This window comes from Tenrec ecaudatus, chromosome 1, assembly GCF_050624435.1.
Source record: "Tenrec ecaudatus isolate mTenEca1 chromosome 1, mTenEca1.hap1, whole genome shotgun sequence".
In the NCBI taxonomy this organism is placed as follows: domain Eukaryota; kingdom Metazoa; phylum Chordata; class Mammalia; order Afrosoricida; family Tenrecidae; genus Tenrec; species Tenrec ecaudatus.
In genome coordinates, this window is record NC_134530.1 from 186,924,214 (window position 1) to 186,942,826 (window position 18,613).

At 38.3% G+C, this 18,613-nt stretch overlaps 1 protein-coding gene across 7 annotated transcripts in view; it reads left to right on the plus strand.

The window, feature by feature from the left end:
• The window catches only part of RABGAP1L (RAB GTPase activating protein 1 like), an 828,618-nt gene that overhangs the window by 29,778 nt on the left and 780,227 nt on the right, over positions 1–18,613 (plus strand). For 4 of the 7 annotated variants that reach the window (XM_075527714.1, XM_075527698.1, XM_075527691.1 and 1 more), the window contains exon 2: positions 16,334–16,446. The exons of the other annotated variants lie outside the window; for them this stretch is intronic. In XM_075527714.1, the coding sequence (XP_075383829.1) occupies positions 16,379–16,446 (68 nt within the window). In that variant the 5' untranslated portion in view covers positions 16,334–16,378. The remainder of the gene's footprint in view (positions 1–16,333; positions 16,447–18,613) is intronic. 7 annotated transcript variants of the gene reach the window in all.

Sequence of the window (18,613 nt, forward strand, 5' to 3'; positions counted from 1 at the left end):
TTATGTTTCTCTTTCATTGTTTATTAACGTCCAAATGTTCTGCTTAGCATGATTAGGCTTTAACATAAAACCACATTTGATCTTTATTTCTAAACAAATAAGCCATAACCAATGTAGTTGTTTACAGTTTGCCTTTCTTGTTCTTTCTTACTCACCAGACTTACAAATTTTCCTGAATTGAGATAGTTCTATGTGGTGACTAGGCTTCCTGGTGGTGTAGTGGCTGAGTGCTCAACTGCAAACGGAAGGGCACCTCTTTGCATCAGTCCTCCAGGCTCTTGGCAGGATAAAGATGGAGTAGCTAGCTTCTGTAAAGATTTAGTAGGAAACCCTATGGGATAGGTTTATTCTGTCTTAATAAGGTCACTGTGAATCAGAATCTACTTGATGGCTTTGGTTTTAGTTCATATAATTGCTAAATACATATGTACCATAAACAGTAAATAGCACTGTTTTTCATGTTTTCAAACTGTATATAAAGGTTATGTAAGTTGTATATAAATATACCATTTGCAACCTATATTTTCCGCTCTTCATTGTTTATTTTTATTTTATTGATATACACAGTAAAATATTCATTCAATTCTACAGTTTTAATTACATTCCTCAAATTGTACTAACATTTTTGTTTTCTTTTTCCAAAAAATCTCTCCATCACTAACATACACCTTGTGTACACTAAGCAAAAAGCCCTCTCCCTCCTTCCTGTTGCTGGTAACTTAACCACTGATTACTTTTGGTTTCTATATATTTGTTTATCTCATGTAAATGCCACCTTATTACATTTGTCCTTTTGCGTCTGATTTATTTTGATCAGCATAATGATCTCTAGATTCATCCAGGTTGTGGCAAGCATCAGGACTTCATTCTTTATGACTGAGTTATATTCGATTTTGTGTGTGTATACCACATCTTGCTTATCACTTACTGATTGATAGGCATTTTGATTGTTTCCCCCTTTTGACTATTGTGAATTATGCTGCAGTGATTATTGGTATAGATATGTTTTCATGACTATCCAGAGATTTAGTCACTAGTCCTGTCAAATGTCCCACATTTTGGATTTGTTTGACTTACTCCCTTGTTTTCTATTTCTTGAAAGTTGAAAGTTAAATGTAAAACGTTCATTGAAATGAAAAAATTGGGGCAAGAATATTTCATAGTTGATGTATAGCACGTTGTTGTATGTATATCATATCGTGTCATATCTAGAGGCATATATTATCCTACTCTTTATGGTGCTGAGATAGATGATGGGGTAAAGTGGTGACAGATCTAGTCCTTTAATATTATGACTTAAAGTACTTTATAGTTTTGACAATTGTTATTTAGGAGAATGCCATTGCCTGAGTGTCAGCAGTAAAGGTTGTCATGAGTAGTGAACATTTGTCATTCTTTTTGTCTTCAAGGCATTTGAATCCCTTTCCTGTATTTTCTGAGACAGAGTCTAGTTTTTCTTGGAGAATCTGAAAATAGTAAATACTCTTCATCTAACAGTCCAACTCACTGGCATGGAGTTGATTCTGATGGTGTACTACACACTGTAAGACAGAGTATAACTGCCCCATAGGCTTCTCAAGCGGTCTGCTCTATGAAAGCTGACTGACACCTCTTCCTCCCACAGAGTGGCTGTTGGGTTCAAAGCACTGACTTTTCACTTAAAAGCAGAACTAGATGTGACAAAATAATAATTTATAAATTATCAAGGGTTCATGATGGAGGGGACGTGGGGAGGGAGTGGGGAGTGGGGAGGGAGGGGGCAGAATGAAGAGCTGATGCCAGGGGCTCAAGAAGAAACAAAATGTTTTGAGAATGATGATGGCAACAAATGTACAAATGTGCTTGGCACAATGGACTTATGTGTGGATTGTGATAAGAATTGCACGTGCCCCTAATCAAATGCTTAACAAATGCTAACAAATTTTTAAAAATGATGATGGCAACATATGTACAAATGTGCTTGACACAATGGATGGATGGATTGTGATAAGAGTTGTATGAGCCCCAATAAAATTATTTATTAAAAAAGAGCAGAACTCTAACTGCTGTGCTGTACTATTAAGGCTCTTGTCTAGGAAATGGGCACAGAATCAAGGTTCCATTAGTCAAATGCACTTATTTTTGGTTGTGGACTAGATGTGAGTAATGTAGAGAAGGTGGGACTGTCCAAGGTCCATTCTAGTAATAGATGGTAGCAGTAGCCACAGTCTCTCATAGTTTAGAAAGCAGTGGAGTCAGTGGTTGTAAATATGGCATCCTGACAGTGTCTAGGCTGTGGCTAATGCAGTGGTGCAAGTTGTGGCATCTGCCTTGGCAGTGGACTTAGAACACAGTGGTGTCATCTCATCAGTGTACAGGTTGGGGCTTGTACAAAGTGTGGTGATGAAATCTGAAGGTGCCTAGCTATCAGAAAGAATAGCACCTGAAGCCTTAAGAGTTTTGTCTTGAAGCAAGCAGACTTGTAAGTGAGGCATCACTTAGACCACATGGAAGAAGCACATCAGCCTGTGTGATCCAAGGATTGTAAATAATAAAATCTAAAACCTGACAAGGGGACTTTATCAGAGCTTAAATTCTGAACACTTGGTTTGCAGAAGGCTATAGATGGCAGTGGAAGCCCCAAATCAATTTATAGAGCCCGCACATGGATTAATCACCCCGGTGAATCCCATCTGACCACAGTCAAAGGATGTGAGCAGCCTTGCTATCAGACAGAGTTTTTAAAATTTGATTATGGCAGATGGAGTTAGGTTAAAATGTTATACCGTGACATTTTATATCTCCCCTTTGACCCATTTTAAAGTTGTTTCAGTTTTTAGTATTTTCTATGTTCTTTTTGATTGATGTTTTCTGCTTTATTTTGTCATTGTTGTGGTTTTTTTCCTTGTTGGTTTGTATTATTTTTTGTATATGAAATCAATGATAGGTAAAACTACAAAGACAGTAACTGGATTAATAATTACCTAAGGTCATGACAGGGCAAATTGGGACAAGTGGGGAGCTAACAACAGTGAGTATGAGAAAGAAAATTTTACCAATCACTGCATTTGTACCATAATATCAGAGCAATGAAAAACACAACGGATATATTTCTAAAGATTACAGCTTGGAAACCTTATGAGATAGCACACAACCACCACCACCACAATAACAACAATTATTTGGAAAGTAGCTTTGACCTCGTGGCTTTTCTAGTGGTCTTGGGAACTCCAAGGGGTCCAGGAACCATACTTTGAGAAATAGGTGCTAAAGAGTAAGTCCATGTATGAGGACAGTATTTGTTAATAGTATTTGAGAGATTGTATATTTCTGAAGTTCTCAGAATACACTTCTTGGAATGTGAGGGGTGTGCTGCAATAAATACATTTTTGAATAATTTAATGCAATGCATTTAATAATGTGCTTCCTAAAATAAGTGAGGACTTAATTTGAGACTTCTGTATAGGATGGCTTCCTGTCAGTTGCTTAATTTAAAGTACTGATCCTGAGTGGTTCTCAACCATCCTAATGCTGCGACCCCCCCAACCATAAAATTATTTTCTGTACAAATGTGCTTGACACAATGGATGTATGTATGGATTGTGATAAAAATTGTACTACCCCCCCAAGCAAACCGAAGAATACTCTACCCAGCGAAAATATCAATCAAGATTGATGGAGAAGTAAGAGTCTTTCCAGACAAGGAAAAACTCAAAGAATACATTAGAAGAAGCCCAGCCCTACGAAAGATCCTTGCCGAAACCAATATGGGCAGAAGAACAACACTCACCAAGCATAAATAAGAAACCACCACATAGAACAACCTCACCCAGAGGGCAACAACGAGAAAACAGACCCCAAGATAGTATTGGCTTAAGGATGGAAAGAAGTCAAGAATGATACACACACACACACACACACACACACACACACGCACAACACACTAATGAGAAAGGAAAGTAGGAAAACTCCCAACACAAATGATGTAAGATGACATCACAGATTCCGCACATGGAGATAATAACCCTGAATATCAGTGGCCTGAACTCAGGCAGTAAAAGACTGAGACTAGCAGACTGGCTTAGAAAACACAACCCATCAATCTGCTGCCTACAGGAGACACATCTCAAGGCTACAGACAAAAATAGGCTGAGAATCAAAGGCTGGAGAAGGTCCTACCAAGCAAACCACAATACAAAAAAAGCAGGGGTTCCAATCCTAATCTCGGATAAAATTGACCTTAAAGTACAAACCATAAAAAGAGATAAGGAGGGACACTATATAATGCTCAAGGGAATGCTAGGCAAAGAACCACTAAGCATTGTTAACATATATTCCCCGAATGAGAGATCAGCTCAATACATCAACCAAACACTCCGAAAGATTTAGAAAGAAACCATAGACTCGACAATTATAGTGGGTCACTTCAACACATCACTCTCTGAGAAAGATAGATCACAGGGAAAGAAACTCAAAAAGGAGACTAGAGATCTAAATACCACAATTAGACAATTTGACCTGATAGATATTTACAGAGATTTTCATCCAAATACAAAAAAATTCACATTCTTTTCAAGTCCACATGGCACATATTTGAAGATAGACCACATGTTGGGGCATAGGGAAAATCTACATAAATTTAAGCACATTGAAATTATACAGACCTTTCTCTGACCACTTTACCATAAGGCTGGAAATCAACAAAAGGAAGACAAAGAAAGCAAGAGCAAACAATTAGAGGATGAATAACTCTCTACTGAAAAGGTGTGCGTACTGGTGCAGATCAGAGATGAAATTAGGAAATTTCTAGAAACAAACGAGAATGAGCACATGATGTACCAAAACTTAAGGGAATGGGACACAGCAAAGGCAGTCATCAGAGGAAGTTTCATAGCAATAGATGTACACCTGAGAAAGGACGAGAGACTCATGATTGATATGCTGGCACAAAATTTACAACAACTAGAGGAGAGGTCAGGAGGACAATCCTACTAATAGCAAAAGAAAAGAAATTTAAAAATCAGGGCTGAGATTCAGGAGAGGGAAAATAAGAAAACCATGGAACAAATTAATACTGGTAAAAGTTGGTTCTTTGAAAGGATAAACAGGATCGATAGACCACTGGCACACCTAAGCAAAGAAAGGAGGTAACAGATCTCAATAGCAAGAATAAGGGATGCAAGAGGAGTCATTACAACAGACCCTAATGAAATCAAAAGGATAGTTACATGGTACTATGAAGGATTGTACTCTTATGAATTAAACAATTTGGAAGACATGGACAAATTCTTGGAAAAACAATCCCTCCCTAGAATATCCTCAGTGGACGTCAAGAATCTCAACAGACCTATAACAATAGAAGAAATAGAAATGGTTATCAAGGGATTACCAACACAAAAATCCCCTGGACCAGATGGCTTCACTGGAGAATTCTACCAAGCATTTAGGGAAGAACTAACATCAATCTTACACAAACTCTTCCAGAACATAGAAAAAGATGGCAAACTCCCGAACTCCTTCTATGAAGCTAGTGTAACTCTGATACCCAAACTGGGCAAGGATCCCACAAGAATTAAGAACTACAGACCAACATCCCTATGAACATCGATGCAAAAATCCTTAACAAAATACTATCCAACGGAATACAAAAGTATATAAAACAAGTAATTCACAATGACCAAGTGGGATCATACCAGGGATGCAGGGATGGTTCAACATACGAAAGACCATTAGTATTATTCATCACATTGACATGAAAAACTATTTAAGAACCACATGATAATATCGACAGATGCAGAAAAAGCATATGACCACCTCCAACACCAATTCCTGTTTAAGACACTAGCGAAGATAGGAATGGAAGGAAAGTTCCTCCAGACAATACAAGCTATATATGAAAAACCAACAGCCAACGTGGTAGTCAATGGAGAAAAGACTAACACAATCCCACTGAAAAAGGGGACCAGACAAAGATGCCTTTTATCCCCACTCTTATTTAATATCGTGCTGGAGGTTTTAGCTAACAGTATAAGGCAAAGAAGAGACATCAAAGGTATTCGTCTGGGGAAGGAAGAGGTGAAACTATCGTTATTTGCAGATGATATGATTTTATATATGAAAAATCCCAAAAGTTCCTCAAGGGGAGTACTGGAAACAATAGAGGAGTTTGGCAGAATGGCAGGATACAAGATCAACAAACAGAAGTCCATCAGACTGTTATACACATCGGATAAGACCACAGAAGAAGAGATCAAAAAGGTGGTACCCTTCACAATAGCCAAATACAAATTGAAATGTCTAGGGATATACCTGACTGAAAAAACAAAAGATCTATACAGGGAAAACTACAGAACACTATTACAAGAAACCAAGAGTGGAAGAATATCCCATGCTCGTGGATTGGAAGACTCAATATAGTCAAGATGTCAGTTTTGCCCATGAGTTGTATGAGCCCCTAATAAAATGTTTTAAAAACACGAATTGTACTAGCCCCCAATAAAATTATTAAAAAATTATTTTCATTGCTACTTCATAACTGTGATTTTGCTACTGTTATGAATCGGGCAATCCCTGTGAAAAGTGTTTGCCCCCCAAAAGAGTAGCTTCCAGCTTAAATCTATACATGATAAGATGGTATAATGAAAACATACACGCACACACACACACAATTTGAGGTGGTAGAGATTAGTGGTGACTCTAGAGCCAGACAAATCTGGTTTCAATGCTTACTTGTGTGATACAACCCTGGGAGAGTTATGAAACAGTTGCTATTTCTTTGTACTCCTTATTATAGTCCACCTGCTCTTGGGATCTTTCATTAGCACTAAGGTGGTAGTACCTGTAAGGGGATGCCTGTAATTATGCTAACACAACTGAAAACTTGCCATTTATTCATTTAACTAATTTGAAAGCCTTAATTGCTCACTTTCAGATGAAGTTCTTCTTTTATAGTATGGAACATATGTCTACTGACCCTTGATTAAGATACATTTCTTATGTTTTAAAATTTGGCTTGTTTATATTTACATTTGATTTTAATAAATTAATACAGTACTAGGATTTACAATATGCCTGATACTTATTGAGTGCTTTATCTACATTATAACATTTATATATTTTCTTCTGAAGAGGGAATTTTTCTTGACCTTATTTTATAGTTCCTGGTTGCATAGTGGTTATGAGTTGGACTGCGACCTGAAAGATCAGCAGTTTAAAACCACCAAGCTGCTCCTCACGAGAAATATGGGGATCTCCACTCACATAAAGAATTACAGTCTCAGAAACTGTACAGGGGCAGTCAGTCACAGGGGAAGTTTTACACTGTCCTATAGTGTCACTTTGAGCTGACATTGACTCGATGGCAGAGAGTATGAGGGTTTTTTTTGAGTACTTCACAGAAGAGAAAACCTAGGGTACAAGGAGATTGTGTAACTTTGTCCCTATAACGTAAGCAACAGAACTGAGCTGTGAGCCTTTAGCTATTAGATTCTTTTTTGATTGACAACAGAAAAGTAGCATTACCTTTAAAACAAAGCAGTTGATTAGTAGATTCTAACTCATGGTGACAGTTGTTGAATAGATTCTAAATCATGGTGACCTCATATGTCTCCGAGTGGACTTGTGTTCTATTGGGTTTTCATTGGCTTTTTTTGGGGAAGTAGATTGCTAAATCTTTCTTCTGAGGCACCTCTGGATAGCTTTTTGGGTACCAACTGAGCATGTTATGGTTTGCACCCATATCCAGATTTATCTTACATTAACAGTAGGAGAACAGTATCATGCTGGTTACTTCAGCATCTCGGAAGCTAAGTTTTTAAGAGCTTTTCTTATTTGAGCTCTGTAGCCTCAGCATGTTGCCCCCCCCCCCCCAATTGTTTCTGGAAGGCTAGAGAAATTCAAGCATTACGTGCAGACATGATGATGTCAGATGAGGAAGAGAAACATAGGCCTCCATGCACTTATTAAGTGAGGAACATCTTTCATAGACGTCACTGAGGTTCCATTGACCTAAGTTGCCTGTCCTAATTCCTGGCAAGCATGATGTAAGCACTGTGACTGTCTGGGGCTGTGAAGAGAAGTGTTTTGGTGGTGAAGGAGAGTTGATCCTTTCTAATCGCATAACAGTAAATCTGACAGCCTAACAAGGTTAGGGCCCTGCAAGCAGAAAGAATGGAGGTTAGTGGGAATGACTGGGAGGTGGGTAACACTGAATGCTTATCTCTCTTTCTTAACCACTGTTTTACTTTGGTCCCTCCTTAATGTAGGAAGATGCATTACTTGTTTGACGTCGCACAAGTAGTAAGTGATGGAATTGTGATTTAACTTCAGACAGTGGGACTTCCAGGCTGTGCTCTATGGAACATACTAAATTGCCTCTCAAGTATTAAGAAATAGTAGAAGATGAGAAAGGAATCTAAAAACAAAACAGGGATTTGGAAGCGATGCAGGAGATTCACTAGAAATTTCTGATTTTTTTAAAAGGTAAATTGATTTAAGAATCATTTTTACTGAGGAACAGCCTATGTGTTTCAGTCATTGTGGTGAGAATACAAGTATAACTATTATTTGTGGATTCAGTTCTGTATGCCTGAAATGTGTTATACCTGTAGTTGTGATCCCATTTATTAGTGTTTTTGCTATATTAATAGAACAAAATTAGTGAATTGTATATCTTAAATCAGTCTTTTTTGAGATTTATCTAAAAAAAAAAAGATTGAGCAAGTAACTAAGCAAGGATGTAGAGATGGAGGAAGTTAATACTGTGACACATGACTATCACCATGTTCAAGGAATAGAAGCTGAAAAGAATCAGGACCTTCCCCCAGGGCCAAAAGAGAGAAAGCCTTCCCTAGAGCCCACCCCTGAAGTCAGACTTATAAACTCCTAACAGGTGAGAAAATAAATGTTTGTTAAAGCCATCCACTTGAGATATTTCTATTATAGCTGTGTTCTAAAAAACTCTAAACCTACCACCATTTGTAGGACAGGGTCGAACTGCCCCTGTGGGTTTCTGAGCTGTAACGACACTTTACAGGAGAAGAAAAAATTCTTTCTACTCTACATGAGTAGAAAGCCTCATCTTTCTCCTGAGGAGCATCTGGTGGTTTCAAACTTGACCTTGTGGATCCCAACCCAACATGTAACCATCACATCACCAGGGCTCTTAATAACTAACTACTAATTGTCCCCTTTTCTTTATCCCCTCAAAATAGAATTTTAAACTGGGCACAAAAACAAAACAAAACAAAACAAACTCTCTACCATGTAGTTGATTCCGACTCACATCAGCCTCTAGGACAGAGTAGAACTTTCCCTGTGGATTCTGAGACTGTAAATCTTTACAGGAGTAGAAACCCTAGTCTTTTCCACTCAGATTGGCTGGTAGTTTTGAACTGCTGACCTTGGGGTTAGCACCCCAACACATAAATCACAATGCCACCAGGGTTCCCACACTGGGTCTGGTCATCTATAATAAAACCTGCAATTTGACAGCTACTGTTCTTGTCTAGAGATAGAAAAGTTTCGTTAAGCTAATCTCTTCCACTCTTCTCAGGATTTACTAATTCAGATTCCTGGATGAAGACCTACTTCTGTCTATTTACTTGTGGGATTTTTCGTAGTCAAAGATATTTAGTCGTTCATGTTGGCTCTTGTAAAGCAGGAATATTCACCTTATTTAACAAGGTACTCAACCTAAGTGGCATGGAATCTGGCAAGTAATCCCATGGTTGGAATGCAGGTTTTGGTGGTGACCCTTCCCTGCTAATATTGTTATGTGCTACACGGGGCAGTGACTTTTAGACTTCGTTGGCTTTAGAGTCTCCAATGAAATGTGATTTTAGAAAAATGGAGAGATGTGTCAGTGTTCTCTATCATTCTCTTGTTCGGATAACTATATTTGGGAAGGGTGGGGAGACCTGGGTATGCCTTATAATTTCTCAGTTGATAGCTAACTTCAAAGTCTACTAGTTAGACTATTCAGTAAGTAAATATTCCAGCTAAGATGTAGGCAATTGTATGCAACTACTTGAAGATTTATAGAGCTAAAGTACCTTGAAGGGAAGTTTAAAGTTTTGTTTGTTTTAGAAGGTCTTATAATTAAAATGGGAAAAAGGTGTTTTTTTTAAATTTAAAGAAACACAGGATTATATGTTCAAATGAATATTTCTTGAAATTTCTGCCTTTATTTTAATATTGTGGTTAGATACAATCATTGTAGTATGCTTAAAAGAAGTGTCAAGTAAAACGTGCAATTCTCCTTATACATTATTTAATAAATACACACATTGCATTTTTATGTACTGGCAAATATTTCTCTGGGACAGATTTTTACAGATGAGTCACAGGATCACTGTGTATGTTTAGATTCTATTAGACTTAAAGGTTGACATTTAGTAATTTTGGGGGAGGAATCCTGGTCGCTTACTGACTACACTTGGGCTCCTAACTGCAAGGTCAGCAGTTTGAAACCACCAGGCACTCCCAGGGGGGAAAGATGAGGCTTTCTGCTCCCGCAAAGAGTTATATTCTCAGAAATTCATATGGGAAGTTCTACCATGTCCTACAGGGTCACTGTGAGTTGGTAATGACTGAGTTTTGAGTCCTTTTTGAACACTAATCATCAATATCATTTTGGTAAAGATTAAAAAAGTGTTTTATTGAATAATGAAAAATGTTTATGAAATAGAATATTGTAGGTAGAAATTCCCCAGGGAATTTTCATTATTGCTGGTATATTAGAGAGATAGTGATGATATAAGGTAGTTAATACCAGAAAGCATTTGCTAATATTCCCTTATTTATGTGATAGAAAATTAAATGGAAATAATTTATGAAGTCTTTGTCAATATAAATTATTTAAAACAGCTTTCTAGTGAGAAATATACTTATGAAAGTTAGTGTTTTGATATTAAAGTATCACCACACTAAGTAGCCATTATTTATTTGACCATTTTACTAAAAGGGAAGAGAATGTGATCATGTCAACTAGATGAGAAATGAATTTAAAAAATAGGGCCATTTCACATACTGTTATGCTGTTTCTATAACCTAGTTTACTTCCCACCCCACCCCAACCCCCTTGGTTTCCCTTTAGCTCTTTTTATTGATCCAGGTTTTCCTTCGTATCTCATTTCAAATGTCCTATTCTCAGAAAAGGCTTCCTTACTTAGTATTTCAGTCTAAAGTAGGACCACTTCCAGCTCTCCAATCCTTCATATCTAATATCTCTCCATTATTTTCTTTAATTATGCTGAAAAATATATACTTATGCATGGAGGGAGTGGCCCTGTTTGGTTTATTATGGTATGTAGTTTGGGATGAGAGCTATTTAGAAGCTATAATTCAGATTCAGATGAAAGCAAAACATATATATACTTTAAACATTTTACTTTTACTTGAAATCTATGTACGAATAGGTGCCACAAAAAAATTTGGATTTTTTCCCCAAAAAATGTATTAATTTTTTTTTTACAAAAATACCATATCATCTTCAAAGTACTCTTCTTTACACTTAATCCATTTGTCAAATCTGTGATTCCATTCTTGTAAACATTTTTCAAATTCATCTGTTTATTCTTCTCATATATTTCGTCAAATTGCTGTCCGGTCATGTTCCTCTTCAGTCATGGAATCAAAAAGAAGTTACATGGAGTGTGGTCAAATAGTAAGATGTGTGGAGAAAGAGAAACATGCTCTTTTTACGCCCCAAACTGCCGTACTGAGATGACTGTGTGAGCAGGTGCATTGTTGTGGTGGCAAACCCTCTGCCACAAATCAAGCCTTTTTTGTTGTAAACTGTTACCCAATCTTTTTAGAAACTCTCAATTGCAAGCTTGATTAACAGTTTGACTTGGTGGAACGAACTTCAAATTCACTATGAGTTGACATTTTCGCCCATTCAGGAAGTTGACAGACATCCAGAATGAGATTTGTCATCAGTCGACATTTCACCTTTTTTGAAACAAGAAAACCACTCACACACTTGAGTTTTTCCCATAGTGCTGTCCTTGTAAGCTGTGTTCCACATCACAACAGTTTCTGTGGTATTTTTCCCAAACAGGAAACAAAATTTCACAGCTGCATGCTATTCTCTGAAATTGGTCATCACAAAAAATGACGTTTGAGTGAAAATGGTTTTCTGGAAAAATTCACTGTGACCAGAGAGATACTTCTCAGGCAATGCCTTATGGGTGTACTAACTCAGAGGGAGTTGCTCTATGTTCGCCTAATGGGAAAAATGCGTTTACTTATATTTACCAAGATTTTGATAGGGCTAGGGCCTTCTGGTATTCTTTATCTTGATGTTTCTTACATACATCTCACCTATAAAACTTCACATTAGATTCTCAATGCACTTACTGTAAGACCTTAAATCCATAACAGGCCGTGCATTAGTTGGGTCCCTGCCAGTTTCTTAGACTCCACTCTGCCTAGTTTTCTGTCATCAAACTACACTAGATTTTCTATTTTTGAAACTTGCTGTGTGGCCATTTCACATGCTGTTCTGCTGTTTCTGTAGCCTTGTTCCTGTCTCCCACCTCCAACCCCCTGGTTTCAGCCAGCTCATTCTGTTGGTCTAGGTTTTCCTTTAGATCTCATTTCAATAAAGCTTCCTTACTTAGTATTTCAGTCCAAAGTAGGACCACTTCCAGCTCTCCAACCCTTCATATCTAATATCTCTCCATTATTTCCTTTCCTTATGCTGAAAAATATATACATATGCATTTTTATTTGTTGAATGCTTACCTTTTTCACAAGAATGGAGGCAGTCACCCCACCTGTTTGGTTTATTCTGGTATATAGCTTGGGCTTAGAGCTATTTAGAAGCTATATATTCAGAAATCTAAAACATAATAAGAAACAAACACTTATAGACTTAATTTAAATATTGTTTATTAATTGCATATGAAGTATCAAATAATGTGGGGACATTAATTCATAAAATGCTACATAACTGCCTTGTTGATAGCTCTGACTGGTGCAATCTGGTTACGTACTTTACTATTTGCCAAAAACTTGTTGATTTGAACTGACCTAGAGGTGCCTTTGAAGACAGGTCTGGAGATCTGTTTCTAGAGGTCACAATAGAAGTTGTTCTACTGTACACACTCAGGGATACCATGAGTTGGATTCAACTTGATGGCAACCAGCAACAATAATTACATAGCACATTCTCAAATGGAAATGTGTATAGTGAAGTATGTATTATATTTAATAAAAATGAGACTTTTAAAGATTTCAGACTGTATTAGAAGGCACATGCAAGTTTTATATTAAAATAAGTAGAGGCCTATTTAGCCCATCAGGGAAATTTTTCTTATTCTTTAAAAAATAGTCACTATTCACTAAAAATTTTTATGCTGTCTTGAGAACACACAACATTTGTGAGGAACATTGAGAATCCAGCAAGATCTAGGCACTATTATTAATATCACTATATTTGTTTCTCCTAAAGTAATTAAGGTTTTCCTTGTGACCCTGTATAATGTGGTGATGCATGCCAGCTGGTGAAACAAATAAGTTTAAAGTATAGAATCAGATCCAGAACATAGCTATTTAAAGCTAAATTAATATACTGCAAATGTGATTGGGTCTGACTTCAGATCTGTGGTCCTCAATAAAATGTGCTGAGGTAAACAGGTGGTAGGCATTTCTTGCAGAGATTTTCCTGTTTAATTATGGGCTTTTTATTTTTTTGCATGGCCAGAAATTCTTCAACTAAAGAATTGTATATTATCTTAAAGAATTGTTCATTGTTTAGCTATCTAGTGCTGCTGTGACAGAAATACTATAAGTAGGTAGCTTAATAAACATATTTTTTAGCCTCCTTTAGGATGCTTCAAGTCTGAAATCAGGGTGCCAGATCAAGAGGAAAATGCTACTTGTACTTTTTGAGTTTTTACTCCTGAGCAATCTTCATGTGACTTGGCAACTCTCTTTCCCTATTTCTTTTTATCTAATCTACTCTAAATATTTTATGTCTTTATATTTTATATTTTAAGAGATTAGCCCAAGACAGACCCTAAATCAGTCCTACCTTATTAGTATTATAGAAGATTCTTTCTTAAATTGAATTATAACTATAAGCTTAAAGGTTAGGATGTTTCTGGTGGGGGGGGCAATTCAATATAAACCTGTTACCTTTAGCCCCCTAAAATTCATATTCTTGCCACATTCAAAAACTGTTACATCATCCCCAAAGTCTTAAATTACTATGAAGTCCAAAAATCTCATCTGAAACATCTACCGTATATACTCGAATATAAGCTGACCCGAGTATATGCCAAGGTACCTAATTATTACCTGGGAAACCAGAAAAACTGATTGACTTGAGTATAAGCCTAGGGTGGGAAATGCAGGGTGTGAATTAACACAGAGACCAGAGGGGAGAGACAGAGCATCCTTACCAGACAGACACATCCTTACCAGTTCAGCTGCTGCCATAAGTGAATCACTACGGGTGCTTCTACGAATTGGAGCCTTCCACATCATAGGACGGCTCTGATTGATTAGATGTGAGTAAACAGGGCTTTGAATGAACAGCGGAGGAATGGCAATCACTCGAGAGATGTTACAGCTCTCTGGGGTACCACTGACCTGTGTATAAGCCGAACCCCAGTTTTTCAGCACATTTTTTTTGTGCTGAAAAACTTGGCTTATACACAAGGATATACGGTAAATCAAATAAAGGTGAGACTTTCCATGAACTTTATCCTGGGATGTTATTTACATAAAAAAATACTTGTAGAAAAAAAATACATACTTGTAGAACAGGCGCAAGGTAGATTTTTCCATTATAAATGGGAGGTAATTGAGAAAAAAGGGATAATGCGCTTCATGCAAATCTAAAACTCATCAGAATATGTTACATTTGACATACTGGCATGAAGCAGAGAGCCAGTAGAGAGGTCTGAGGGGCTGGCCCCAAACCCAACTACATGGACAGCTGCCCCTCCCCACAGAAGAATTTACTTCAGAGGACAGCACTGAAGCTACAGCTCAGGGAGAAGGACATGTCTGATCAGATCACACGGGTACAAATGAAGGAGGAGGAAGAAAGAGTGGATCACATCCTGGCCTACCAAGCCTTCAGGATGATATCTCTGCTCAGAGCAGACAATGTACAGAGAGGACCATATGACCCGCCCCACTATGAGACAAGGCATCCTTCACTGACCCATAGCCCTACAGGGGACAACACTGGAGACACAGTGTGGGAATTGTGGCTGATCTACCCCACCACACTGAGGCAAAACATTAAGGGCGTGCAACAGGACTGCAAGGGAAGCAGAGTAAGAAAGTCCCGAGAGAGTACCAAACATAGACTTTGGGGCCAGGGCGGGGCACTCCATTAGACTCGACCCAAAACACTCCTAAAGGTCAACAAACAGAACTTGAACTATTTACAAGCTTTTCTTTTTGTCATTTGTTGTTGTTTTGTTTTGTTGCTTTGTTTTGCTGTCTTCTGTTTGTGCATATTATTATCTCTGCAGGTCTATCTAGATATGATAAGCTGGATACACAATCTGGAAGAGAAAACAACAGGACCAATGGTTTTTTTTGGGGGGGGGATGTGGGGGAGGGGGAGGTGGGGAGAAGGAAGTGGTGTTAACAAACCCAGGGACAAGGGAACAAGAGGCCTGGTAGGGCTTGATCAGGGCATTGTAACCAAGAGGAATTACTGAAACCAAAATGAAGGCTGAGCATGATAGTGGGACAGGAGAAAAGTAAAAGGAAATAGAGGAAAGTACTAGGAGGCAAAGGACCTTTATAAAGGTCTAAATACAGGCATGTACATACCTAAATATATTTATATATGATGATGGGGAAATAGATATATGTGCATATATGTCTAGGTTTAGTATTGAGGTTGCAGATGGACATTGGGCTTCCACTCAAGTACTCCCTCAATGCAAGAACACTTTGTTCTATTAAACTGGTATTCCACGATGCTCACCTTCCTACACGATTGCTGAAGACAAAGCAGGTGCATAAGCAAATGTGAAGAAAGCTGATGGTGCCCGTCTATCAAAAGATAAAGTATCTGTGGTCTTAAAGGCTTGAAGATAAACAAGCAGACATCTAGCTGAGAAGCAACAAAGCCCACATGGAAGAAGCACACCAGCCTGTGTGATCACGAGGTATCGAAAGGATCAGGCATCAGGCATCGAAGAACAAAGTATCATATTGAGAATGAGGGGGAGTGTGGAGTGGGGACCCAAAGCCCAACTGTAGGCAACTGGGCATCTCCTTATAGAAGGGGGGAGACAAGCAGCCAGTCAGGGAGCAGTATAGCAATGATGAATCATACAACTTTCCTTTAGTTCTTAAATGCTTTCCCCCTCTCCCCCAGGTATCATGGTCCCATCCTACCTTACAAATCTGGCTAGACCAGAGGATGTACACTGGTACAGATAGAAACTGTAAACACAGGGAATCCAGGACAGATGAACCCTCAGGACCAGGGTAAGAGTGGCGATACCAGGAGGGTGGAGGGAAGGTGGGGGTAGAAAAGGGGAACCTGTTATAAGGGTCTACATATAATCCTCTCCCTGGGGGATGGACAACAGAAAAGTGGGTAAAGGGAGATGTTGGGCAGTGTAAGACATGATAAAATAATAATAATTTATAAATTATCAAGGGTTCATGAGGAAGGGGGAGTTAGGGAGGGAGGGGAAAAATGATACCAAGGGCTCAATATACTGATACCAAGCGCTCAAGTAGAAAGCAAATGTTTTAGAGTAATGAGGGAAGCAAATGTACAAATGTGTTCGACACAATGGATGTATGTATGGATTATAAGAGTGTATGAGCCCCCAATAAAATGATAAAAAAAGAATGTTACATTTGTTCTCAAGCCTTGAGAATAATCATCTGTTGTACAAGATCATGTGGGCAACCACCCTACCTTCTGGTTATTAGTTATATTCTTTGGACTTTGGAAGGAAAGTCTTCAGCCCTAGGCTTCAACCCTGCTTTCCAGGCCCACTGCTGTGGCTATTCTGCTTCCAGGCCTTTGGTGGCCCATTATTCTTGTCCATGTGAATTTGGACATGACAGGCACTTTTTCTGCTCCATGGGCAGGTTTACCCCCTCAGTTTTGGAAGGCAGTCCCTTTCACTGGCACACCTAATACTGACCCCATATTTTGGGACTGAATTGGAGAAGAACTTACTATTTGAAACCTAGGAGGCTGTAGCCACATCTTTGGAGACCAGGAGATTATGCAATCAGCCTTCATCAGCCGTCCCGCCCTGCCCTATTGAAACCTAGAAGGCCCAACTTACACTGATTTCCAAGCTTCTTTGCATGTGGTCCATTTCATTCTTTTTCCCTTGGAGGACAAAAGATGTACCTCTTTTTGACATTATAGGACATGTGTCCTTTGTAGTTCTTAAAATACTAGAAATCTCATCAGCTAGATATTTATTGTTATCACGTGTTCTGTCTACCACCAAACATTTGAACATAATTCAGATGGTTCTTTGCCACTACATAAAAAAAATTGCCTGTCTAATCATGTGCGCATCATTTTCTTTTAAAGCCTACGTTCCTATCCACACTCCTAGCAACATTTTATTGCTGGTGCTCGATGAATTGTAAGGTGATAGAGACTTTCTCTAAAACTCTCATCACTTAATCCTCACCAGAATTTCTTTTGATGTCCATAATTCTCTCAGCATTCTCCTCCAGGTAATCTATGTGTTTACTGTTACCCACTGCTGTTCAGTTGAATCTGATATAGAGTGACCTTACAGAATCCAGTAGAACTGTTCTCTAGGGTTTCCAAGACTGTGAATCTTTATGGAAGCATATTGACTCAACTTTCTCCTGGGGAATGGCTCATTCATGGGTGTGAACCACCAGCCTTTCAGTTAGCAGCCCAAAGTTTATTATTACATACCTTAAAACTCTTCCAACTTTTCTTCATTACCCAGTTCTAAAACCACTTCTGCCTTTTAGGTATCTGTTAGAGCAGAACCCCACCCACTCTTCTGATATCAAATTCTGTTTTAGCTGACTAGTGCTAGTACAATAGAAACACTGCAACTGAGTAGTTTCAACAAACAAAAAGGTATTTTCCCACTGGTTAGGTTATCAGAACTCCACATTAAGGTTGTTGGCTGTAGGAGAAGGCTTTCTCTCTTTGTTTCCTTTGGAGAAAGGCTTTTGTCTTTTCTGAGCTCCAGGACAATCTTTATGTGGGTTGGCATCTCTCTTCCCCTGTCTTTGTGTACCTAATCTGCTCCTTTTGATTTCTGTAAGAAACTGATTCAAGACAAACCCTATACTAATCTTGCCTCATTAACATAAAAGAAAATTTATTTCCAAATCAGATTATAACCACACGCATAGAGGTTATCATTTAACATCACAATTCAATCCATAACATGAAAATGTTTTGCATTTGGTTTTATGTTAGGAAATGGAAAGTGCTGTCTTTACTACTAATTGGACTAATTTTGAGAGTATTTGCCTTTAAAATCTCATTAGCTATCTCCTCCCATCCCCCCCCCCCCCCCCCCCAAGACTGCACTTAAGAGGAGAGCACTGGAGCCACAGCTTGAGGAGAGAGGCACATCTGATCAGAACACACAGGAGAAAGGAAGAGGGAAGGAGAATGAGTGGAACA